Below are 25,214 nucleotides of genomic sequence, written 5' to 3'. Positions count from 1 at the left end.
CTCAGTTGCTCAGACAGAGCTTTATGCGTCTCTACCATGGAACGCCACTCAGTACTGCTAGTGATGGTTGTAGAACAGTCACATAGGAAGAGCCTATACAGTGGGAGACAGCTTGATCTCAGTCCTGTTTAGAAGTTGTAGTACAAATATATTTATATGAAGAATAAAGTTAGGAGTAGTTATCTTAGCTAGAGTTTCTATCACTATGGTAAAGACCATAACCAAAGCAATTTGAGGAAGAAAGGCTTTATTTCATCTTACAGCTGTAGTCTATCATGAAGGGAAATCAAGGCAGGTGCCTGGAGTCAGGAACTGAAGCAGAGGCCATGAAGGAGTGCTGCTTCCTGGCTTGTTCTCTTTGGCTGGCTCAGTTTGCTCCTTACACATCCCAGGACCGCCTGCCCAGGAGTAGCACTGCCAACACTGGACTGGGCCCACCCTAGTTCACCCACATCAATCATTAATCAAGAAAATGTACCACAGACTTGCCTAGGTGCAGTCTGGTTGGAGGTGTTTTAATTCCACTTTCTAGGTAACTCTAGCTTCTGTCAAGTTGACAAGGGAAAAAATAGAAAACCAACCATGGCAGTAGTTATACATGAAGATGTGGACAGAGATTCCTTTAGCTGTTCATGAGGTAGGATGGTTGTGGGGTCCTCTTCTTCCTCCTCCTCTCCCTCTTCCTCCTCCTCCCCCCCCTCCTTTTCCTCAGTCAGAGTGTTGTTTTAGCTTGTGCTTTTGGCTTAGACCACACTGAGCATTGTGTGAAATAAATGCATAAAGTTCTGGATAATTTAAACAAAAAGTAGGACAGACCTGAGTATACTGGCACACACCTTTAATCTTAGCACTCGGGAGGCAGAGGCAGGCAGATCTCTGAGATTGAGGCCAGCCTGCTCTACACAGTGAATTCCAGGAGTGAGGCCTTGTGGTGGTGGTGGTAACATGGCTTAGTGGGAAAAGGCATACTGTGCAAGCCCGGTAACCTGAGTTCAATCCCCTGAACCCATATAAAGGTGAACTCACTGCACACAGTTGTCAAGTCAGTTGCATGTGCATGGTGGCACACGGCCTTCTCCCCATAGTATATGCATCTTTACCTCTCTCCTCCTCTCCCCTCAACACACACAGAACTTATATTTGTGTACATGAATGCATATCAACTGTGTTTATTTAATCTACATTTGCTCATAAAGGAAACCTTTGGCTTCATGGTCTCTCCCAGCTATCTTTCTTCCTCCTCCCCTCATTCCATCTTCCTTCCCTCCCACCCACAGGACCTGCACATGCTAGACAAATGACAATGCCTACCCTAGCCTTCATCCATTCATCTTTACATCATTTAATAAGTATTTTCTAGACAGATGCTGTACATCTAAGATCACAGGATAAAAGGATCCCCGTGCTCTCCAGACACTGGGCATCATCTTCATCATTAAAACCTAAACTTTATTTTTTAAAAACTTCAGATTTATAGAAGATAGCTATGGGAACTAGAGAGATTTCTCAGTGGTTAAGAGCGCAGACTGCTTTTCTAGAGGACCATGTTCAATTCCCAGTACACACATGGTGGCTTACACGCATGTAATCTAGTTTCAGGGAATCTGATGCCTTCTTCTGGTACTTCACACACAGTGCACAGACGTGAATGCACTTCCTATTTTCTGGTCATATAAGATGGTCCAGGAATGTCTTGTGTTTTCTCTGTCCCAGCCCTAAAATCAGCCATATGTCCAAGGTATCCTGACTTGTTTTGTTGGAGAATGGTTTTTAGAAATCAATATCTGGGTGCCAGGCGCCCAGTGCCTTTTGACAGAGAGGAAATGGAAAAGGTTCAACATCTCACCCAGTGTGTGAAGGCTCCTGGAGAGGGGCAGCTTGGTGCCTCTCTAAATAAAGCAAATAAAGTCCTCACTGAAGGGCAGTGGTTTGAAGTTGAGTAGAATTTTCCAGATGGAAGTCAGGGTTAGCGGAGTTCTTGGGACAGAGGTGGGAGGAATACGTGTTCTCAATACCCAAGCATCTGTTTTAATTTGAACTGACTGGACACTTAGGGTAATGGCCGCGTTCTGATTTTCTTTCTCATCACACACAGATGAGCCATTCTTAAAACTTGCAATTCTCTAAGAGGACACTCCCCTCTAAGTCCTGAAGGTTGCCTGTCCTCTGCCTTCTATCTCTGTCCCTCTGTCCCTCCCTCCTTCTCTTCCTCCATCTGTCCCTGTCCCTTCCAGTCTTTTTTCTTTCTGAACTCTCTAGTTCCTGCTCTCTCCATGGCCCATGCCAGGCCAGGGAGTGCAGGGGGAGATGCTCCAGTTCTTGCCCATCAAGGTGTCCTCTCGTCAAGGTGAGATCCTGAGCCTTTCTTGTCTTCCCTTCAGCTTTTTCCAAGTGTTTACTCTGTAAAGCGTTAGCCGTGTGTGGAGCTGTCAAATTGACCTGGTGTGTGGCCCTCAGCAAGTGTTTTCTATTCACAGTTAACAGTTGGTGTGTACGATCCCTGTAACCTAACCCAGCACCCTGGATGGCCTTTGAGGAATTTTTTGGTCCTGGCAGCCCACAGATGGTATTTACATGTGTGTCCGTGTCTGTGTGTCTTGTCTGAATGCTTCCCACAATGGGTCTGCCTATGTCAGCAAGTTTCCCTAAGTGCATTGATTTCATTCCTGTCATGGAAAATAGAAAATAAGTCAATTAAATTAGTTGTGGTCCAGTTTCTATTTCTGGTGCTCTCAAACAGGTCTGCTAGGGAGCCCCAGCCTGACTTGTGGTCTTTAGACTATGGTGAGGTCATACAGCCAGGGGCCATGATACTAACATTCTCCAGCCTTCCCTCCCTGGTTTTCAAGAGGAATTTCCTATTGCTACCACCCCACCTTTAAATTTTTCCCTAATCCAAAAATAAGAAGTGGTATTGGGAAGGGCCAACTCACACTTGATAAGATACTCAGCACCATTGGGTATCAAGGAAATAACATTAAAAACTGTAAGAGATTAACAGCTCCCATCCCCACCAAAATCACCTAAGGAAACTGACCATGCCAGGTTCTCTGAAATGGGAGACAGCAGAATTCACACTTGTGGTGGGTCTGCCAGAGTTAAAAACACCCATGGCTCTGTGGTGGTATTCTGAGCTTGTTGCTCACAAGGGTGCAGGCTGGATATAAGCAACACACACACACACACACACACACACACACACACACACACACAGAGAGAGAGAGAGAGAGAGAGAGAGAGAGAGAGAGAGAGAGAGAGCAGTACTGAGCAGTACTGTGCTTACTAACCCCAGCCTCGTGTCCTTCCATTCCAAATGGATGACAGAGCCACTTTAGATGACTTCACAGAGCAAGTCTTCACTAGTGGCGTTTCTCTCTCTCTCTCTCTCTCTCTCTCTCTCTCTCTCTCTCTCTCTCTCTCTCTTTTAAAGGTTTATTTTTATTTTATGAGTGTTTTGCCTCCCTGTATGTATGTGCAACGAACGCATTCCTGCCCTTTTGCTTTTAAAAGAGTCCTAGAGTGTAGCTGTATTTGACCTAGAGCTCACAGAGATCTTCCTTCCTCTGCCTCCTGAATGCTGGAATTAAAGGTGTGCACCACCACAACCAGCTAAGCATAGGTTTTCAAACACAGTGTTGAGTAAATTAAGCCAGACTGAAAAATACATGTTTCCATTTATGTAGTTCAAAACAGGCAAAGCCAGTGTGAGGACCTAGCAGGGGCTGGCCAAGCTTAGATAGAGGGATTATGTGATTTTCTTTGTGTTTTCTTTACTTAAGTAAAAATGTTTACTCCAGAATATGAACATAGACAAATATTGACGGACCCTAGAGAGACTATGTGGCCCCTCAGCCATTCCCAGCACATTTGCTACAAGTATAAATGCCCTGGTAAAGCCAGCTTCTGGCTGCTGGTAAAGGGCCTTAGGGGGTCCCTTGTTAAGATCTTGGGAGCATCCCACCCTTAGATTCCTGCACCAGAATTATCTGTCTGTTGTGTGATTGCTGTAGAAAATTCACCTTGGGCAGGGGGCAGGGGGCAGGGGGAGGGATCCAGCTAACTTGGCAGCCAGACTCTAAATGCACAGACAGAGGGTGTCTGCACGAATGCACTCAAGATCTCTCTAGGGTTGAGGAGGTCAGACAGGAATGATCGCATGGCTTGAATTCTCAGCAGCCAGTCTGGAAAGCACTTATGCCTGCTCTTTTTCTTCTTCTTTCTGAATCATACAAAATAAACACAAATCCCGTGTGGACAACAGGAGCGGCAGTTTCCAGTCCGTTGAAGTTCTCTGCTTTCGGGACCGCACCATGCAGGGAGCAAGAGATGTGACACACAGCATCATCTTTGAAGTGAAACTTCCAGAAATGGCGTTTAGCCCAGGTAATTGGCAGGTCCTTGCGAGTGTATGGAATGACGAGTGACCAGAGACCCAGCTTTCTGCCTGCAGCCTCACAATGGCAGGAGAGAAGGCACAGCTCCCACCCGATGGCAGTGTGAGCACCTACCTGTCACAGGCTATGCTCAGCCCTGAGCAGAGGCTGAGCTCTGGCAGCTTCTCTAGTGAGCGTTTCCAGTTTAGGGGGTGTTTCCCCAGCTTGATTTAATTTGTTTAGTCTTGATTGACATGGACTCTTTATTTATGCCTCTTCCTCAGAGAAGGGTGACGTTATTGATTACTTAACATGTTCGTTCATTGAGTAATTGAAGGTGTGCGTGACCCTGTTCTCCATACAGAGTGTCAGTCAACAAAGGCTTTCTCCTTCCACTTGTAATATTTTCCCTCAGCCTTGCATAGCAGGTGTCAGCTTTTATGCACGTTTTATAGATTAGGAAACAGCCTGGGAGGCATTTCATAGAGCATTCTAAATGTGTCTGTATGTGTGCAAATGTGTATGTACGGTGCATATGTGTGGACATGCAGTGCATTGCACTCAAGGTAGAATTCATGCCCAAGTCTAAGGGAATGAGGAAAGTGCTTTACATGTGTTCCATGCGTCCTGCGAGAGCTGAGCAGTGTCCAGCCTATGGTGCTACTCACCATAAGCTCACTGAGTCCCCTATAGCCACGTGCTATGCATCTGCAGAGCACCTTCATGTAGACAGCAGTCCCTCTCGATTAGACAGTTCTCTCAGTGCACGGGTGTGCCTTAGTGTGTGCATCAGGTGGCAGGGATGCCTCACCTCTTCTACAGTGCTGAAGTCAGAAGGACTCAGGGTTGCCTGTTTGTCGTTGACTCTGTGCTCCAGCCTGGAGATCTTAAATACAATAGCAGAGGTGAGCAGAGTCCTCTGTGTGGTCAAGGGTGGAAGCCATTCCAGTCAGAGGCTTTCTGATTAACTTTGACTTGGCGCCCTCTTCTGGTGAATCCTGAAATAGCTCCCCCTGGCACGCTTACTTAAGATGTAGTGAGTTCCTAAGTTCATTCCCTTTAAGTTGCAACTCAAAAATGGGGAGGTGGAGTATCACTGAAAAATGAAGCCAGGAGCATGCAGTCGCCAGACCCTTTTCCCATGCTCCTAATTTTACCCTGTGGGATGCACTGTCTTCCTCTGTCCTTATTGAGCCTTTCTGCTCCCCTCTCTGGTGTGGCTCCTGCTTAATCCCCCTCCTGTCTTCTTTGTACTCTATGATGAAGAGTTGTTCTTCATTCTAGAAGGGACAGTTTCCTCATGTTTTACATATAAATTCGTGTTTTACTTAGCTGCAGATAAAGCTCTGTAATAAACATTACATAATAAACATAAAGACTTAGCATCATGATGTGAGTCCAAGGCGTTCCCATAGCCACAGTCCTCAGCGTAGCCACATGTGACGTAACGACATCACACCACATAGCACAACGCTCCCTTAAGAGTCTGTTGCCTAGGGATCTCAGGGACATTTAATTGGTATAAGTACACTCTGTGGTGTTCTCAGAGCAGGACAGTCAGCAGCCTGTCATTTCTTAGAACTTACCCCCATGATTAAGCAACACATGGTTCTCCATCCAAGGCATCCCATAGTTGGCACTTCAGTGATGTGAGAAGTGTTAAAGCCTCCATAGCTGGCAGAGAGCTGCTCTGGACACTGCATGAGCAGGTGTGGCCACTCCTGGGGGTGAGCTGCAATGCCAGCTTCCCTTCCCTGACCCTGTGCTTATTCCTACCATGTTCTTCCTTCATTTGGGCTGTGTGTTATGAAGCCAGCTTATATAGAAGCAGTGTATGAATTCCTGGTCTTCACCCATAATATTTTTCATTACTAATAAGCTTACAGTGCATATTGGCTATAGCCAATAAAGCACTTGGGAAGTGGAGGCAGGAGGACCATAAGCTCCTGCCTCTAAACAAGCAAATGAAGAAATAAATGAATAGAACAGAAGGGCAGGCTTGTGTATGTAGATGTTGTAATTGAAACTTAGCGTTGTCTCAAGTGTCACATGTAAAAAGAAGACCATGGCTGGTATCCTGGTGGCCACTATCTGAGAAACAGCTCTTAAATTTAATGTAAGAGTGATTTAGAATCAGAGTAGAAAATGAGCGAAGAGCTCTGGTGCCCTTTGTCCTAGTAAAGGAGTCCTGAAGCCTTCATCTGAGTGCATGAGTTGTGAGTCTGTGCATGCTATGTGCATGTGTGAGTTTTGTGTGTCCGTAAATAAAAGTGAGCATGTGAGTGTTGGTGTGTGTATGAGTAAGTGTACAAGCATGTGAGTTCATGAGGGTTTGTGTAATTGTGTGTGTGCACATGTGTCTGATTCTAAGACTATATATGTGTGGTTTGGATTATTAGTGTTTATGGGCATGTACACACGTATGTGTATGTATGGATTTGTGTGAGTCTGTAATGCATGTGAGCATGTACAAGCATGTACATATGAATGTGTGAATATGAAATTGTATGGATACATATGTGCAAATGTAGGGGTCTTTAAGTATATTTGCATGGATGTGTAAGTGTGTTTATGTGTATATGAGTGCACACCTGTGTGTGACTGTATGCAAATATGCATTTGAGTATCTATCTGTATGAGTTGTCATGTGTGTGGGGGCTCTATCTTAGTGTGAGAGAGTCTGTGCATGTGTATGTGACTTGGCAAGCTTGTAAGTGTATACGTGAGTGCACATTTCCATGTTGGTATGTATACATGTGTAATGTAAGTATTGATGTGCATATATGAGGCTGTATGTTTGATTATTGCATGTTGGTTTACTTTTGGAAGTGTGTGCAGATGAATGTCTGTGTGTATGCCTGTGTGTTAGTGTATTCCTGAGTGTGTGAATGAATGTATAAGTGAATGAGCCTGTGTGTCCATGTGTACACACATGTAAAGGTTACACTGTCAGGAAGAATTTTGTCAATGTGTATTTGTGAGTGTCTTAGTGCAGGTGAGCGAGTGTGCAGAAGCTTGTATATCAGTGTGTGTGTGTGTGTGTGTGTGTGTGTGTACAGTATGTGTCTTTGTGTTAAAGCCTATGCATGTGTATTTGTGAGTGTCTTAGTGCAGGTGAGCGAGTGTGCAGGAGCTTGTATATCAGTGTGTGTGTGTGTGTGTGTGTGTGTGTGTCAGTCTTTGTGTTAAAGCCTATGCATGTGTTTTGGCATGTATGTGGGGTGTTCATGTGTGAGTGTGTAAACGTGTGAGTTTCTAATGATGGAGCCCAGGTGTCATTGCACCTTTCACACACGTGCTCTACTTCCAAGCTGTAGGCATGACCCTAGCCACAGCCACAGCCACAGCTAAAGCCACAGCCACAGCTAAAGCACAGCCACAGCTCCACAGCCACAGTCATAATCATAACCACAGTCATAGCCACAGCCATAGCCACAGCCACAGCCATAATCACAGCCACAGTCACAGCCACGGTCATAATCACAGCCACAGCCACAGCCACAGCTAAAGCCACAGCCACAGCCTCAACCACAGTCACAGTCACAATCACAGCCACAGTCATAGCCACAGTCACAGTCACAGTCACAATCACAGCCACAGTCATAGCCACAGTCACAGTCACAGTCAAAATCACAGCCACAGCTACATCCACAGACACAGTCACAGCCACAGCCACGGTCATAATCACAGCCACAGCCTCAACCACAGTCACAGTCACAGTCACAGACACTGACACAGTCACAGTCACAGACACTGACACAGTCACAGTCACAGACACTGACACAGTCACAGTCACAGACACTGACACAGTCATAATCCCAGACACTGACACAGTCATAATCACAGCCACAGTCACAATCGTAGCCACACCCTGTCACAGCCACAGTCACAGCCACAGTCACAGCCACAGTCATAGTCAGCCACAGCCACATAGCTTTACTTAAGCGGATTGGAAGTGATACTGAAGTGTGTCCTGAGGCTGAGTGCTCTGCTCTGAAGCTTTATTCCGAGCAGAAGGAAGTCTTTGAGAAACAGAGCAGGCAGAAGTCCCACAACTGAAGGAATTGTGAGCGGTCTTGTGGCCTGAAGGGGTTTCTGTTAACTCCAGCATGTGGCGAGTAACAGAACTGCAAGAGTGGAAATATCACCTCGGTCTTTGTAGTACAGAGTAAGATGCACTTGGAAAAGTTGTGGGCGTGGAGTTCCAGGGGCTCCTATAGCAGGAGTTAAAAGAGAGCTGTTGGGATGAAGAGATGGCTCAGAGGTAGCATTCACTGGCTACCCTTGCAAAGAACCTGGGTCCACTTCCCAGGTGGCTCAAAACTGTAACCTGTTCTAGTGGGTCTGATGCCCTCTTCTGGCCTCTGAGGACACTGCATGCATGTAGTGCACTTACATTCAGACAAAACATTCATACGCATAAAATTAAAAAAAAAGTTTAAGAAGCAGGCAGTCACAGTGAAAAGGAAAGGACAAAAGCTAAGTCGGGGGAAGGAGAGGGTTCCTTCTGTAACATCCTTGCCACATTAGCACGAAGACATGAGTTTGAGTCTGTCTGTCTTTCCCCTCTTAGTAAACTTCATGTCTTATTTGCACTTAAGATTGTCCTAAGGCAGTTGGCTGGGAGAAGAACCAGAAAGGAGGCATGGGTCCGAGGATGGTGAACCTCAGCGGATGTATGGACCCCAAAAGGTAGATGTGACCGGGGGCCCCCAGTCTCAGTGGGTGTGGTGGCAATGCTGTGCTGTGCAGTTCAGTGGTGCTGGTATTGAGCCAGCCACTGCTTGTCCATGGCGTCGTGAGGGTTAGGGGGGCGGGTGTCCCGAGGCGTGCACGGCTTCTTGACTGTTGTTTCTAGGTCAGACTCTGAGGCACCTGGACCTCACCACTGCTTCTTTGAGTTTTTGTTGTTGTATTGTTGTTCTTTATAGAGCAGGCCAGCCGTGGCTTGCCTGGAAGTTGCAGAAATCCACCTGCCTCTGCCTCCTTTCCTGGTTCTTTATTCCTGGCTGTGGACCTCTGATCTACTTGCCACCACAGAAGGATATTACAAGGAATGTTGCATTTGTGGAGAAGCCAGTTTATATTGAAGGATGAGAATCCGCTCACCCTTTATTAAGACTAGGAGAATTTCTGGACTTGGAAGAGCCATTGTTTTAAACCTACACCTCAGCTCATGACCGCTCTGACTTCCCTTCACCTTGCTGTTGGTGAAGCTCCCTACAGGAATTTCATCCCCACCCCAGAATTACAGAGGCCGGTGGCATGCTTTCTGTGTGGTGACCTTTCTCCTCCCGGTTGCCTATAAGCTTCGTCTTATTTCTACTGTGATTCTGACTGCCAAGCTACCCCCATCTTGTCCCTCCCATAGATCATGTCTCTCTGTTAGAAATAAGTCTGGAGCCCAAGTGAGTGACTCAGCCGCCCATTAATCTTGTGTTCCAGGCTGGCTGAGTCATCCGTGGATCTGAATCTCAAGCTGATGTGCTGGCGATTGGTCCCCACCTTGGACTTGGACAAGGTCGTGTCTGTCAAGTGCCTGCTGCTGGGAGCTGGTACCTTGGGGTGTAACGTGGCTAGGACACTGATGGTGAGTTTGGTGGCCTCATGGCCACCATCAAGCTGTGCCTCCTTCCCATCCCTTTTGTTCTCCTCAGCATCTTTATAGTTCTAAGAGCAGTCTGCAGCCGTTGTGAGATAGAAGCAGAGAATGCCTTCCAGCCCAGCCCTGCCCCAGCCCCAGCCCCGCCCCAGCCCCAGCCCCAGCCCCAGCCCCAGCCCCAGCCTCAGCCCCAGCCCCACTTCCCATCCCACAAATAGAATTCGTACACAAAGACATCACCATTGTTCCAGGATTGTCCTGGCAGAAGGAAATGGTGGCCTTTCCAGGGCCTTGTCACTTACCCATTCATTTATATTTATAAAAACTGGCTCATGGCCTGCTATTTACAAAACGTTTTCTCTGTAACCTAATAGTTTAACTTTAAAGCTATGTGGTTTCATAACTGTGAGGAAATATAGGGGCTGGAGAGATGTCTCAGAGCTTAGGATTAATGCTGCTTTTGGAGAGAACCTAGGTTCAGTTCTCAGCACCCACACAGCAGTTCACAACAGCTCATAACTCTAGATTCAGGAGATCTGATGCCCCTTTCTGACTCCCTTGGGCATTTTATGTATGTACTTACACACATGGAGGCAAACATTATGCACAAAACAAATCTTTAAAAAGGTTTTCAGAAATGGTCTTGTCTATGAAAGTGATGTCCATGACAACAGGACAACTCACATGCAAATACAGACTCGTTTTGTAAGGCCCAATTATAAGCCAGATTTCTCCAGCATGGAGAAATACTCCAAGAATGTTCTCCATTCTTTTACATGGGGACAACTTACAAGTCATTTTTCTGAAGACTTAATTGAGATTCAAAGTGAGTTTCCAGAGGAGTTGATATTTATACTTAATTACTTATTAAGAGAAACCAAAGACCGCTGCAGGCTCTTGTTAATCCTGAAACAACAAAGTAGAATTCTTCTAGCATTCCCTGGCAATCTTCCTCTAGTGACACTGTCAGAAATAACACATTGTAAGTGAGAATTACTGTGACAGTTCCTGGTCTAATGACCATGGGGATCTAGGTCCCGGCATATAATTATTTCATCTTTTAAAAAGAAATTGACATTCTAATGATCAAAAATTGAATTTGTACAGTTAAAATTCTATAGTTTCCAATATCTTAATGTCCCTGCTGCTCAAAAGCAAAACCCTTTTTAGAGACTTCTAGAAATATGTGCTGGCACATGCCCGTCGGGAGGGTGCCATGGTCTCCTGTTTCCGTGCAGGGCTGGGGCGTCAGACACGTCACGTTTGTGGACAACGCCAAGATCTCCTACTCCAATCCCGTGAGGCAGCCTCTGTATGAATTTGAAGATTGTCTAGGGGGTGGCAAGCCCAAGGCCCTGGCTGCAGCAGAGCGGCTCCAGAAAATATTTCCCGGAGTGGTATGTTGATGATTCAGGGGGAACGTCCATGTTTTCTTTCCTGTAAACTCTATAAATGTTTAAGTCCTGGGAATCCTGGGGATTAAGGCTCTGTAGTATTGGTGACTGACATGTGTTACTTCCTACCAGGTCATCATGTGACCGAGCCTGCCACCTAATCTCATGATAGCCTCTTTAAAACACTACCAAGAAAGGGGTGATTGGATAAAATGCTTGCTATGTAAACATGAAGCCAGGCATGGAAGTGCGTGCCTGTGTGTGTGTGTGTGTGTGTGTGTGTGTGTGTGTGTGTGTGTGTGTGTGCATGCGTGAGTGTGTGTGTGTGATTGTGTGTGTGTGAGTATGTGTGTGTGTGTGAGTGTGTGTGGTGTGGTGTGTGTGTGTGTGGTGCGGTGTATGAGTGTATTGTGAATGTGTGTGTGTGTGTGAGTGTATGTGTGTGTGTGTGTGGTGTGGTGTGTGTGTGTGTGTGGTGTGGTGTGTGTGTGTGAGTGTGTGTGTGTGTGTGTGTGTGTGAGTGTGTGTGTGTGTGTGTGTGTGTGTGTGTGTGTGTGTGTGTGTGTGTGTGTAATCCTGGTGCTTCCATGGTGGGAAGGAAGCAGAGACAGGAGAGGGCTGGGAAACTGGCTGGCTGGCCAGCTAATCTGGCCTGTGCAGCAACAAACCATCACAACCAAAAGCTTCTGCTCTAACAAGGTGGGAGGTGAGGCCTGCCATCTGAGGCTGCCTTCTGACCTCTCCGTACACATCATGGTGCATGCACACCTGCACACTCATGTGTTATACATACACACGCAGAGCAGTCCCACACCCATGTCAACACACAAGCACATGCATTCAAACCCACCAGCCAGACAAGTAAAATACAGCTAGAGCTGGCCATAGCCAGATGGGAAAGTGTCTGCCTGGTATGTGTGACACCCTGGCTGCCATCCCCAGCACTGCCCAGCAAGTGCCTCTCATACACCCCAGTAGAAGTCATGAAGAACGAGTGAAGAAGTGTCACTTGGAGCGGCATGTTTTCAGACTGCCTGCCTGTACATGGATCTCTGGTGGGTGCAGATGGAGGGTATTAGTTTTCGCCTGTCACAGACTACCCACTGGCTCAGAGGGCCACTCATGAAACTACTGACTACATCTGCAGGACTGGCTGAAAGCTGGATCCTTGGCTGCATCTCCTGCTACTTTTGAGTCACACTCGTAATCCTTTCGAGATGACGGATGAGAGACAATCCCTGCCCTCCTCCTTTGCTCTCTGTTGCTGTGATAAAGCATTGACAGAACCACTGAGAAGGAGGAACAGGCTTCTGTGATCACAGTCCCTCACTGAGAGGACTCAGGAACTCCAGCAGGGCAGAGGCAGAGTTGTGGAGGAATGCTCTCCATGGTTTGCTCAGCCTGCTTTCTTATACACTCCTGTACCATGTAGCCCAGGATAGCATCACCCACAGCAGGATGGGCCCTCCCACATCGGTTGTCAATCAAGAAAATGGACTAGAGGCATGCCTACAGGCTGGTCTGATTGATTGAGGTAATTCCTTAGCTGAGGCTCTTCCTCTCAGACAACTCAAGTTTGTGTCAAACTCACAAAAACTAACCAGCATATTCAACTCACTTAAAAAGTGAGTTTTAAGATGTTTTTAAAGTCATTCAGCAAGTCTGCCCATTGAATACATGATCATTTTATGTAACAGAAACCACATGAACAATCTTTAAGGTTTCTTCCTACAATGCTAGTAAGAGTGGCATCCTCAGCTCTAGACGTGGAAAAGCTTGCCTTCCAGAAATTTCCTCTTTTAGTCTTTCAATATTGATTCATATGTTATCGAAGCCTCCTGTTGTCGATGTTTTATTTCACAAGCATCCCTGGGGAGCATCATTTATCAAGTGGAATTCCATAGCATTGCCTGAGGATCCACTGTTCCCAGCTCTGCGTTGGGTAGGCAAAGCGTCACCGCTGCGATGTTAGTTAGGTCTCTGCTGGCACTGTGGCATAGCTCACAATTTCCGAGTCTCAGATACAAGCTGGCACTGCGGGTGTGCCAGCCGGGGACGTAAGCTGATAGGCGAGGCTGGACTCAGCTTCCAGTCCACCTTGTATGGGATTGCTTCAAAATGGAGGCCTGAGGAGCCACAGTCTCCTGGTCCTGTGGTTCCTAGGAAGAATAGAAGGCCAGAGAGTCTCAGGTCAGTCTCATCACAGCACACCACCTTCTTTTCTATTGCTTAAGCAAGTCACAGGGCCAAGCACAGGCTTGGAGGCATTGACCAGTGTACTCTGTAGTCCCAGTGGGAGGCCTGAAAGTCCTGTGGAAGAAGATGCAGCCCTGTCATTCTACCCCGGGGTGGACAAGCATGCCCACCTGGGAGAACATTCTAGTCTGTCACCGGAGAGGACTGTGACCCTCCATGGGCCCATGAAGGTGTTGCTTTGAGTCTAAGCTCTGCCACTTAGTTCCTGAATTTTCCAATCTGCACCCCACCTGCAGCCATCTGAAAAGTCGGTGTTTTGTCAACTCTGGGAAAGCTGATGTTTTCACACTTGCCTGTGGCCAGTGGGATGCAGAGGACTGAGATGCAGTTTTGATCCCTTGCCTTCTGTGGAAGTGAATCCCTGGCTGTGCTGCTCCTGTGACTCTGAGTTCCATCCTCAGCAACAGACACACACAGACTCATGTACACACAGAGAGAGACAGACATATATACTCACACAGACACACAGACACATGTATACACATATTCACAGATGGATACATAGACACATGCATAGACAGACACACACACACAGAGACACATGTACACACACAGACTCATGTACGCAGAGACAGACACATATACACACACATACACACAGACACATGTACACACAGAGAGACTCATGTACACAGAGAGAGAGAGAGACAGATATACACACCCACACACATATGCACAGACACACATACACACACAGATATGAACGCACAGAGAGACACATGTATTCACACATTCACATATACATAGCCACATGCATAGACAGACACAGACACATGTACACACACATTCACAGACAGATACATAGCCACATGCACACACACACACACACACACACACACACACACACACACACACACACACACACACACACACACACACAAATGGCTCAAGGAAGTAGTGAAGGCATAGAGCAGAGCCCAGGTATTTGAGGGAAGAGCAGTAGCACTGTGGGCAGAGGAATTGCTATAGTGTAAGTGATGTAAGTGTGGTCATTGCTTCCCTAGAATGCCAGCGGGTTCAACATGAGCATTCCCATGCCCGGACACCCTGTGAACTTCTCTGACGTCACGATGGAGCAGGCCCGGAGAGATGTGGAGCAGCTGGAGGAGCTCATCGATAGCCACGATGTCATCTTCCTGCTAATGGACACCAGGGAGAGCCGGTGGCTTCCTACTGTTATTGCAGCCAGCAAGCGAAAGGTGGAGTGTGCCTTATGCTACCTCTGTCTAGAACTTAGTGAGCCACTCAAGAGAGACATGTCCACAGCACGCCCTCCTCCAGGGTGGAGGGTGAGCTGTGTGGCCCTGCATCTAGAGCCCGCCCTCCTCAGGAAGGAGGGTGAGCTGTGTGGCCCTGCATCTAGAGCCCGCCCTCCTCAGGAAGGAGGGTGAGCTGTGTGGCCCTGCATCTAGAGCCCGCCCTCCTCAGGAAGGAGGGTGAGCTGTGTGGCCCTGCATCTAGAGCCCGCCCTCCCCAGGGTGGAGGGTGACCTGTGTGGCCCTACCTCACGTCATCAATCTGCAATGGGTGTGCTTCCTATTCCAGCAATCCTTGCAGGTGCATGTGAAGTCCAAAGGCCTGTGATGTAGGACACTTAAGTATGCAGCCATTCTTAGGGAAGTTTTCAAGGAATGGCAGTAAGAAAATACCATATTATAAGATAAAATAGCATATGAATGTTATGTTACAATTGTATATAAAAACATGCATGTCTGCCTCTGCTGCCATCACCCCTCATCTGTCTGTCATTCATTCATCATCCACCCTCTGTCTGTCATACGTGAGGCAAAGGACAAACCAGGAAGGGGAGAGGAGGTACAAGAGGCAATGCCTCGGAGTTTCGAGAACCCCCAGAGCTGTGGTTTTTATTTTATCTTCTCCAGTGTGCCTTTTCTTATTCTTTCAAACTTTGTATGTAACCAAAAATTTTGGAAAACAACTTAATTCCAATCAAGAGGGAGCTCTAAAAGTACACAGAAGGCTTCTCTGTAAAATCTGTGTGCTGGTGGTAGTGCCTGCCTTTCATCCCAGCACTCAGTGGGGAGAGGCAGGCAGATCTCTGAGTTTGAGGCCAGCCTGGCCTACAGAGTAAATTTCAGGGCAGCCTGGACTACAGAAGGAAATCCTGTCTCGAAAAACAAAAGAAAAAAAAAAAAAAAAGAAAGAAAGAAAAGAAAAAACAAAGAAAATCCACATGGTGGGAAAATCGTGACTTACAAACTGTGTCCCAGTCAAGTTTTCCAAGGAACTAAAAGGGTGTGGCAGGGTGGTGTGGGCAACCACCAACTGCTGTTCACAGTTCCTCCTGTCAGCTCTGTAACTCTGGGGCAGAGGTGAACTCTGACCTTCAGGATCCTCGTCTGTAAACAGGCAATATTTGTAAAGCGTCTTAAATGAGATGTTTGTGTTAGCGGTTTATCGTCTCTTGCAGGTTTCAGTTGGCTGTTAAAGACTAGTTACACTCACAAGAAAGAAAAAAGCAATTTAAAGGTAGCCACATGAGAACTTAGCCTTGGCCTGAAATGTGTTTGTCCTGACTCCCTTTTCTTCCTTCAATGCTAACAGCTGGTCATCAATGCTGCCTTGGGGTTTGACACCTTTGTTGTCATGAGACATGGCCTGAAGAAACCCAAGCAGCAGGGAGCCGGGGACCTGTGCCCAAGCCATCTTGTAGCACCTGCTGACCTGGGCTCCTCACTTTTTGCCAACATCCCCGGATACAAGCTTGGCTGCTACTTCTGCAATGATGTGGTGGCCCCAGGAGATGTAAGTAGGGCTCTGTGTTTGAAGACTGTCTAATAAAGCAGGCTCTCTAGTTGTAGGGAGGGGGACTGTCCCACCATGTGCCAAGGTTGGCGCCCTTACCTGAATGGCTGAGCCACAGTCACTGCATAAATGTGGCCTGCATAACCTACCCCCTTGTAGCCCTGCATTCACTCCAAAAAGAGCCCCAAATACGAGGAGACTAAGAGCCCCAGGCTCTGGTTCATTCTTATGCTGTCTCTTCGATGATCCAGAATGCCTCTTGTTCCCTGGGACTTTGGAGAACAGGGCAGGGCACGGGCCTGTCACACTGTCTAGAAACTGAATTTCAGGTAAACAGCAAGTGTTATTTTGGTTTTGGTTTTGGGGTTTTTTTGTTTGTTTGTTTGTTTTTGTTTGTTTGGTTTCTTTGTTTGGTTCGTTGTTTTTTTAAGTAAATAAGTTTGCCCTTTATAGTAGTCAAGAGCTGCTTAGAATAAAAAAAATATTTCTTGTTTGTTGAAATTGACCTCTTAACTTTATCTAGTATACTTTTATCTGACAATCTAGAAAAGGAACTCCCACCCCCACTCTGAGCATGCTCATTGCGGTGCCTCTAGCTGGGTTCTGCAGCCCTAGTGAGCCTGCAGGGACAGATGTCTCTCGGGTCAGCAGCAAACCTCTTCTGTGAACTGCCCTGTTTCCCCTTCTGCTGTTATAAGCCAGTCTGCTCTCTCTGGAACTACTGACAGAGAAAAGCTGCTATCTCCTCTTGTGTGAGGGAGGAAGGAGGCTTAATGATCTTTATAAGGTGCTAGAACATGCAGCTTGCCCTATTGGTCAGTGGTTGCTATCAAACAGGGTTGACCTCCAAGCAGGACAGCCAGGTCTTTCCTTTACATTGAAATTTTTATAGCATTAAATAACCCTGGGATTTGCCCATTTGGAAGATAGAATCTGTGGGTTTGACCCAGTCACAGCTTGTGCGTATAGCCAGGTAGTAACAGATGCTTGCAGTTTCACACTTAAGTCCTCAGAGCATAGGCAGGAAGATGAAGCACAGGAACAGAGGAAGCAGGGTAGAGATTGTGGCTCCTGCCTCAGTCAGGGTCACTCTGAGCCACTACCTCAGACAGGAGAGTTACTGAATACTCAAGAATGTTCCTCCCTGTGACTCCACCTCTCGTCTACCAAGTACAAGGGGAGTGATGGGGTCTTGTGGAGGGGCACTGGGTGCAGAGCCACCATGAGGCCATACTGATGGCTAATGTCCCATCTGTCTCTACAGTGCACATCCTGTTCAGTGTAGTGCCTCGTTTAATTACGTAGTCTCCCAGGACAAGACAGGGTGAGACCATCTGGTCTTCATCCAGTACACCAATCTGGTTGTATTTTAAAGCTTTATCATGGGGAGTTTCAGGTTCACCTAAATCTGGCTGAACTAGAATATTCTATACATGTCCGTGGTTGTTTCTCTTTAGTCCACCAGAGACCGGACTCTGGACCAGCAGTGCACAGTGAGCCGCCCAGGCCTGGCCGTGATTGCAGGAGCCCTGGCTGTGGAGCTGATGGTTTCTGTCCTGCAGCATCCTGAGGGGTGAGTCTGGAGCCAACAGATGAACATGTGAACTAAGTGCTTGTTGGTAATGACTGGGCACTGTCTCCCTCGGACTCTCTTGGGCTTTCTAACCTCAAAACAAGACTAAGAACACCTGGTCCAGTCAGCATGTGATCTTTGGGGTATGTCCCTCTGCCCTCCTTGGGGGTATGCCCCTGTGCCATTCTTGAATTCTTCTGATTATTTTGGTAGTTGATAAGGAAAAAGAAAGACTTTTGCAGGGGCATGTGGTCTTTTACACTTCTCTTCTGTTAGTCTGTAGTGGTTCTTAGCCCTGGACATTGTGAATGTGTCACTGGCATTGGGAACTGCCTGTGGCTGAAGTCTGTGTCCAGGGACTTGACTAATGAAAGTTCTAAGTCCACAGTCCAGGCTAGATCCAGAGCCTCAACATGTACCATGCAGCCTCCCTCCCCTATGGGCACAAGATGCTGTGCTCCAGTGTCACACCTGTGTGACAGTGCCTACTCACAGGAAAATAGCATTTATTTTAACACAAACTAAAAGCCATTGGGACTTGAGACAAAGGGATTCCTTTCATCAGTTTCCTTTTTTTTAATTAATAGATTTGTTCCTGCATAATTTCATATATGCACGAAACATGATTATAGCGATGATTATTCTCCCACCCACCACTGCCTATCTCCTGCCTCCACCCTACAAGTATCTTCCTCATATACATGACTTTTTGCTTTGTTTTGTGACCCAGTGAGTGTGACCAGGCCAGCTGTGTGACCAGGATGGGTGATCACTGGAGCCTGCTGGGCTCAGCAGTCGATACACATCTTTGTACTGTGCCTTCCTCCCTCCCAGAATCTATCATTTGGTGTTAGCTCAGGAGTGAGCAGTAAGGCCTCTTTGTTACTTTTCTCCAGGAAGCATTTTCTGATGACCTCAGCTTAAAACGAAACCACACCTTTTAACCACAGAATGGACAAAATCCATACGAAAGGTCACAGGTCACATCCAGTCAGTGTCTCTCTCACTGGCTGCCATGTTGTAAAGGAATGTCCAGGGGCAAGTGTCGCAAATAAGATATTTGTCACTATTGAAGTCTGACTTTAAATAATTCTCGATTGGTGCCCATCCATCCTCCTGTTCAGCCTTAGCACCTACTTTTCACCAGCTGCTTCTCCAGTACAGCAGCCCTCACCACAGAGCCTGTGACTATTCCCAGTTCTAGCCCAGCTTCTCCAGGACGGTCATTTGCTAGTAATACCCTGGGAAAGATAAATACACCAGCCAGCCTTTCTCCTGTCCTCCCAGGGCCGTCTGGGATGAACTAAGTAACTCCTCTCAGATCACTGTATCTCAGGTCACAACTTCCCTTCCCACACCATCTTGCAGGCCTGGTGCCTTCCTTGTTGCTTCTGAGCGTAGATCTTACCTGCTTGGTGCAGTTTTCTGTCAAGGCAACACACAGCAGAAAACATACAAAGCTGCTTGACAGCAGGCCCTCGCAGTTATTAGCTTGTACTTTCTACGTGCAGCTTCCCCACTCCACAAACCCACTAGGCTCACATCCAGGACACAGCCTTGGAGGCTGCAAGGTGCTATTTTGGTTACCTAGTCCCAAAGCACTGTTTCCTGTGCTTCTAACATGGAATACAACCATGTTTTCCTGTCACAGCAACCTTGGGAAAATGGGTCAACCAGTTTCTTCATGGGTTCCTTTTTGCCAACAGCTGACTTGCTGCTGCAGAAGCGTGAGCTGCCTCTTAAAGAACCTTGTCAGAAAATGCAGTCTTTGATTCACCTTGCAGAAAATGCTAAGATATTACCTTTGTCATCTGGGCCTGTTGCCTCTCTAAAGAAAATCGTGAGAGGCAGAAGAGGAGATTAATGTTGGCTAGATGACCAGCAAGGTCTTTACTTTTGGAATATTTCTTTACACATTTAATCCCCAGAAGATATTGCTACATAGTTAGTATTCATTTTGTTTTGCTAACATTTTTCATTTCTTCCTGTGTCTCTAAACCTGTGGCCCTGAGGCATTTTCTTCTGCCTGCAGAATTTCCCTAAGCGTTTTAGTTTTGTTTGTCTGCAAAGGTCTTTGTGTTTAAGAAGGTTTCTCATGTTTGGTGGAATTCAATACTGGCATATTCTTTCCTCCTCCTCCTCCTCCTCCTCCTCCTCCTCCTCCTCCTCCTCCTCCTCCTCCTCCTCCTCCTCCTCCCTCCTCCTCCTCCTCCTCCCCCCCCTCCTCCCCCTCCTCCTCCTTCTCCTCCCCTAGTGGCTTTGGGGCAATCTCCCTCCTCTACTTCATTCTAGCTCAGCCTTCTGCAGCGTCTGGCAGCGACTGGCATCTCTGGCGTGGGAGTGCCATCTGCAGTGCGCATTCTCTGCCTGTCCCTAGAGTGCCAGTCACTCTGCCCAATTCTCTTGTCCTCCATGCTTTTTCTAAGGCCCCCAGCTGTACTGTCTGGTCCCCTCTGTCCCTCGTGTGGGTCCCCTGCCTCCTCATCGTTCTCTGTCGTCCCTTGCTTTCTGTTGGCTCATCCTTATCAAGTCGATTCTTTCTTCTTTGTGCCTGGGAGAGGTTAAATCCATCACAGTTTTCAGTGTCACTGTCACATTTCAGCTTTAAACTTTGCATATATAATCTTATTCCACAGAGTTCTCCACTGAAGTTGAGAATTTGGCCTGAGAGCAAACAGATGTCCACACCTGACTGGACTATAGATACTGCGGTTCATTTCTGAAAAGTTTGTGCAAGGCCCTGCTCCAAGTCCGTTAGAACTGTCGACTTGTTTAACTGGCATTTGTGATTTTTATTGTTGTTTTGGGCAGAGACTGCCTATGTATTATAGACTTGCTATGGACTCACGTAGCACACACTCGCTGTGGTCCTTAATCTGTCCAGTGCCAGCGTTACAAGTTCATGCGCTGGCTCATTTGTCCCATCTCTGGCGGGGAGCTGGGCTTGATGTCTAAGACTCATGGCTGGTGAATGGCAGCCAGGCTTGGCTCCCCCAGTGTCACTCCCCTGCTCTGGAGAGCTGTGCTATATGTGCCATTGGTAGTGGAGACAGAGAATCAAATTTAGAAAAGACTTATTTCTCATCCAAATTGAATTCCAAGAAAGGCACTGGCAGAAAGCCACGGCAATGATCTATTTGTCATGTGACTCAGAGGGCCTCAGTGGCTAGTAGAGAAGGCATGAAAGGGGATAAACAGCTATGTCCTCCCCGGCCTTCACCTCCCCTGCCATCCAAGTTTCTTACTATTTCTAGTAGGAAGTAAAAGCTACACCTTGATCCCAAATCCCTGCCTTCTTTGTCTTTGAAACAGGTCAAAAACAGTTCTTCTGGGACATAAATGAACATTGACCCTCTCTGGGGAGGAGCCGTTACTTTCCCCACCCAGTTCGTTCCTTTTATATCTCCTTCCTCCATTTTTTATGGCATTTAGATAAGTTTAGCAAGTTAGAGGAGGGTGTGGGGATACACAACCCACTCCCAGCTGCTGGAAGGCTGAGCTGGAGGATAGCCCAAGTCAGGAGTTAAGGCTACCCTTCACAGTGTAGTGGAAGCATGTGAGAGGAAGTAGTTGGAGAGAGAGAGAGAGAGAGAGAGAGAGAGAGAGAGAGAGAGAGAGCAGGCAGGCGAGGCCTTGCACTTGGCAGTTCCTCTCACACGCCCCTAATGTCTCGTGCAGCTTCCTCCCTACGGTTTCACAGCTGCTGGACCCAAAGCACAGAGGAGAGTTTGCCACTTGGCAGTGTTCACAAGCTCGCTCTCATCCTTCCCGCTCTATGGTGTCCATTTAAAAACTAACCCCTTCCCTCCCTCTCTCCCCTGGAAATGAGTTTCCTGTGAGCTTATGAAGCCAGCAAAGGGGCATTGGCTCTCCTAACTCTTTCCAGTGTCCTGAAATGTTCTTTCCTGTGATCACCATGAGCATGAAGGAGCTAAGAGCCCTTCTGCTTCCTTCCCTCTTGCAGGGGCTACGCCATCGCCAGCAGCAGTGATGACCGCATGAATGAGCCTCCCACCTCGCTGGGGCTTGTACCTCATCAGGTGAGTGATTTGGAAATGAAGTGTGGTCCTGCCCCATCCTCTAGTAGAGGTGAAGGTGGGACCGCCACACTCTTCCTTCAGCACAACTCCTGCAGCGGGGACCTCAGAGGGGCCTTAATGACCTGCAGAGCGTTCTTTTCTGGGGATACTGCTGAGAAGAAATGAACCAGTGGCACTACCTCACTTTGAAGTATTGAAGCTGCTGACTAGACTCTGCCATGCAGTAGAAAAGGAAGGGACAGGCCTTGGGACTGCCATGAATGGTTCAGCCAGCTTCAGTCTCAGCCCTGCTATTTATGGCCTTCCCTGGCCCAGTCTCAGAACTTCTCAGGGCCTTGTTTTCCTGTTTGCAAATCACACTGAGCTCCCTGGTAGGCATGGAGACCAGGATGGTAAATGCCAGCCCAGCAGCCCAGAGTATGAATAAGCTGACTAGCCTTCAGTGTCCAGTGCCCTACCTGGGCAGGAAGCCTTTCTGGACAAGCATGGGCAGACTGTTAGCCATGTCACCCAGAAGCAGGGCCTTTTCCCACCACAGCTTGCAGGATCCATGCCTGAGGCTGAAATGAAAGATGCTGGGAAGATGGGATGAGGCCCACAGGTCCTGGTCTCTCAGTCTGCTTGCTGCCTTTTGGGAAAACACAGGCAGCTTTAGTGTCACATTTGGGGAACTGTTTGTTCTCCATGGTCCCATGCATTCCACAGCTGGGAGGGGTCCCTTCACTGCAGACCCCACCTGACCAATGTATTTGTTTGGTGCTGGCATGAAACCCAGGGCATCATGCATATCAAGCCACTGTGTAGTCACCCAGCCCCTGTGCCTGGGGCTTTCCAGTAAGGAGGTATCTGCAAAAGAAAAGGTTAGCCCGCCATCGTGGAGTTATGACTGGTATTCTCCCAGAGCTTCTGTGGCTGGAGAGCCCAAGGTTGCATGGTGGCACCCCAGCCTGGCTCTGCTGCGTCTCTCCTGTCTTATACCTGCTGCCTCTTAACCTGTTTATGTCAGGAAAGTAAGTGCTTTAGCAAGGGTCCAGGAGTACCTCTGCCTCAGCTTTGGAAACTACAGAACCCCAGGAAAGGTGGCTTCCCCCAGTATCTCCCAAGTGTGTCATTTGTATGATCTGAACATGTCAGTCTTTGTCCTCAGACACACTCCCAGCAGACCCTGGCAATGTGGCAACCACCCCTCCCCCACCACACAAGGCTGCTGACCTTCAGGCTGACCTGGGCTACTCTCACATCTTCTCCAGGTCATCCTGCCTCTTCTCCTGCCCCTTTCTTCCTTCTCCTCATCTCCCTTACAGACTTCATGCTGAGGAGGGCCTCAGTTAAAATTTCCGTCATGCCCCTGCACTGGCTTCTTCCTTTAAGTTAAATTGCGGCCACTGTTGCTTTCTTAGTGCTGAGGCCAGGGAACAAAACACCCTCCCTAGACAGGTGGTTGTAGGTGGCTGTGTCAGGCACATGCCGGTCTCCCAGTGCTGTGCCACCTCATCCCTCCATAGGCATTCATCCCCAGCCAGCGGCCATCGCTGTCACTCACCAAGCTCCTCCAGCTGTCTGTCTTCTGCAGGTGTCTGCAGGGTTCTTTTGGTTGTTGGCCATCTCTTCATTTGACCTTTTCAAAGGCTGAAGAATAATGCCACCGTATATGGTAAAAGTGTGTGTGTGTGTGTGTGTGTGTGTGTGTGTGTGTGTGTGTGTGTGTGTGTGTTGCTTATTTCAAGTTTTAAGCCTTTATTTTTAGCAACATTCTAAAAAGGAAAGGAGAGAAAGAACTTCAGAATTAATCAGAGTTGTTCGGTCCCCATTTAAACAAATATTTTTTTTTCTTTCTCTCAAGTGGAGGGGACTATTTATGCAACTGTGCTTTGATTAGGGAGCGTCATCTCCACAGAGCTGGGCCTGTGGCGGATTCAGCATCCTTCTTCCTCCTCCCCCTCTTTTCTCTCCTTTCCCTCCTCCACCCCTCCTTCTCTTCCTCTCCTCTCCCTCCTCCAGAGACAAATGGTTTCCTGTTGGAGGGGGGCTGGCTAAGTCCCTTTGTGGATTTTGCTTGTAAAGAATGACCTGCAAAGTTCTGGCTCATTTTCTCAGTGCCCCAAGGAGAGTGCTTATTAATCTGTCCCTGTGGAGTGCAATGCCTGAAAGCCCTCACCCCACCCCCAACACCCCCAACACCACTGTGTAATGGTGGAAAACATTCCTTGACTTCTTTGCTGTCCTGTGAGTGGGACCTGGGAGGCCACTGGCTTGCTCTGTCCCTCCGTATGAGTGCACAGGCAAATTGGCCCCGTTCACATATTGTCTAGGGACAGTGAGAACCGTGATTAGTCCCCAACTGAAATCAACTGAATGTTATAGCTGAAGAAAGCTGGTGGGAGACTTGAAAACTGTGAAAAACCACTAGCTGTGAGGAAGCAGGCTCTTCTTACATTTATTTATTTTTTTTTAAGTCTCTGGCCCAACCCACAGGGATAGATGCTGCAGGCAGACAGCAAGTAAAACCTCTTTGTATATGAAGAGAGTGGGGTTTTTTTCTTAAAAAAAATGTATTATGTTGATGCATAAACCACATACAGATAATGATCCAAATCACCAAATGAATGATCCAGGCACTCACAAAGTGAACACACACACACACACACACACACACACACACACACACACACACACACACGTGTTCATCTGCTTCTCCAGATGCCCCTTCCAACAGAAAAGTGAGCTTTTTCCCGACTCGGGGGGCTTTGGCAGACAAGTTTTTCATTGTAGTTCTCAGCAACGAATTAATATCCCACCAACCTGGATCTTTTATGAAGACAATGATAACTAGACATGATGGCACAGCTTGTAGTCCTGGCAGTTGGAGGTGAGGACAGGCGAGTTGAGAGTTCAGGTTCTCTGGAGCACATAATAAGACCCTGACTCAAATGTGGGGGTTGGGGGGTGACTCAGTGGATAAAGCGCTGTCACACAAGCCCCAGGACCATACTTCATATTCCCAGCTCCCACATAAGTGCAGGGTGAGCATGGCAGCTCGCCTGTGACCTTGGCACTAGCACTTGGGAGGAAGAGACCGGAGACTGACTCCTAGAGGATTTGGCCAGTTACACGAGCCTCACCATGGAGCCTTGGGATCTGGTGAGAAGCTTTACCTCTGTATATACATAAGGAAGACACAGAATAACAACCTCTGGTCCCCACTTAGTC

At 47.5% G+C, this 25,214-nt stretch overlaps 1 protein-coding gene across 2 annotated transcripts in view; it reads left to right on the top strand.

Annotated features, from left to right (window-relative positions):
• Positions 1-25,214, top strand: part of Atg7 (autophagy related 7) — a 177,504-nt gene that overhangs the window by 17,952 nt on the left and 134,338 nt on the right. For both annotated transcript variants that reach the window (XM_032905890.1, XM_032905891.1), the window contains exons 7-15: positions 2,478-2,566; positions 4,262-4,383; positions 8,975-9,065; positions 9,819-9,963; positions 11,214-11,372; positions 14,630-14,824; positions 16,191-16,391; positions 17,849-17,964; positions 21,929-22,004. In XM_032905890.1, coding sequence (XP_032761781.1) covers positions 2,478-2,566; positions 4,262-4,383; positions 8,975-9,065; positions 9,819-9,963; positions 11,214-11,372; positions 14,630-14,824; positions 16,191-16,391; positions 17,849-17,964; positions 21,929-22,004 — 1,194 coding nt within the window. The remainder of the gene's footprint in view (positions 1-2,477; positions 2,567-4,261; positions 4,384-8,974; positions 9,066-9,818; positions 9,964-11,213; positions 11,373-14,629; positions 14,825-16,190; positions 16,392-17,848; positions 17,965-21,928; positions 22,005-25,214) is intronic.

The sequence above is a fragment of the Rattus rattus genome, chromosome 6 (genome assembly GCF_011064425.1).
Source record: "Rattus rattus isolate New Zealand chromosome 6, Rrattus_CSIRO_v1, whole genome shotgun sequence".
Classification (NCBI taxonomy): domain Eukaryota; kingdom Metazoa; phylum Chordata; class Mammalia; order Rodentia; family Muridae; genus Rattus; species Rattus rattus.
The sequence above is the reverse complement of the archived record's forward strand: the minus strand, read 5'-3'. Positions and strand labels throughout refer to the sequence as shown.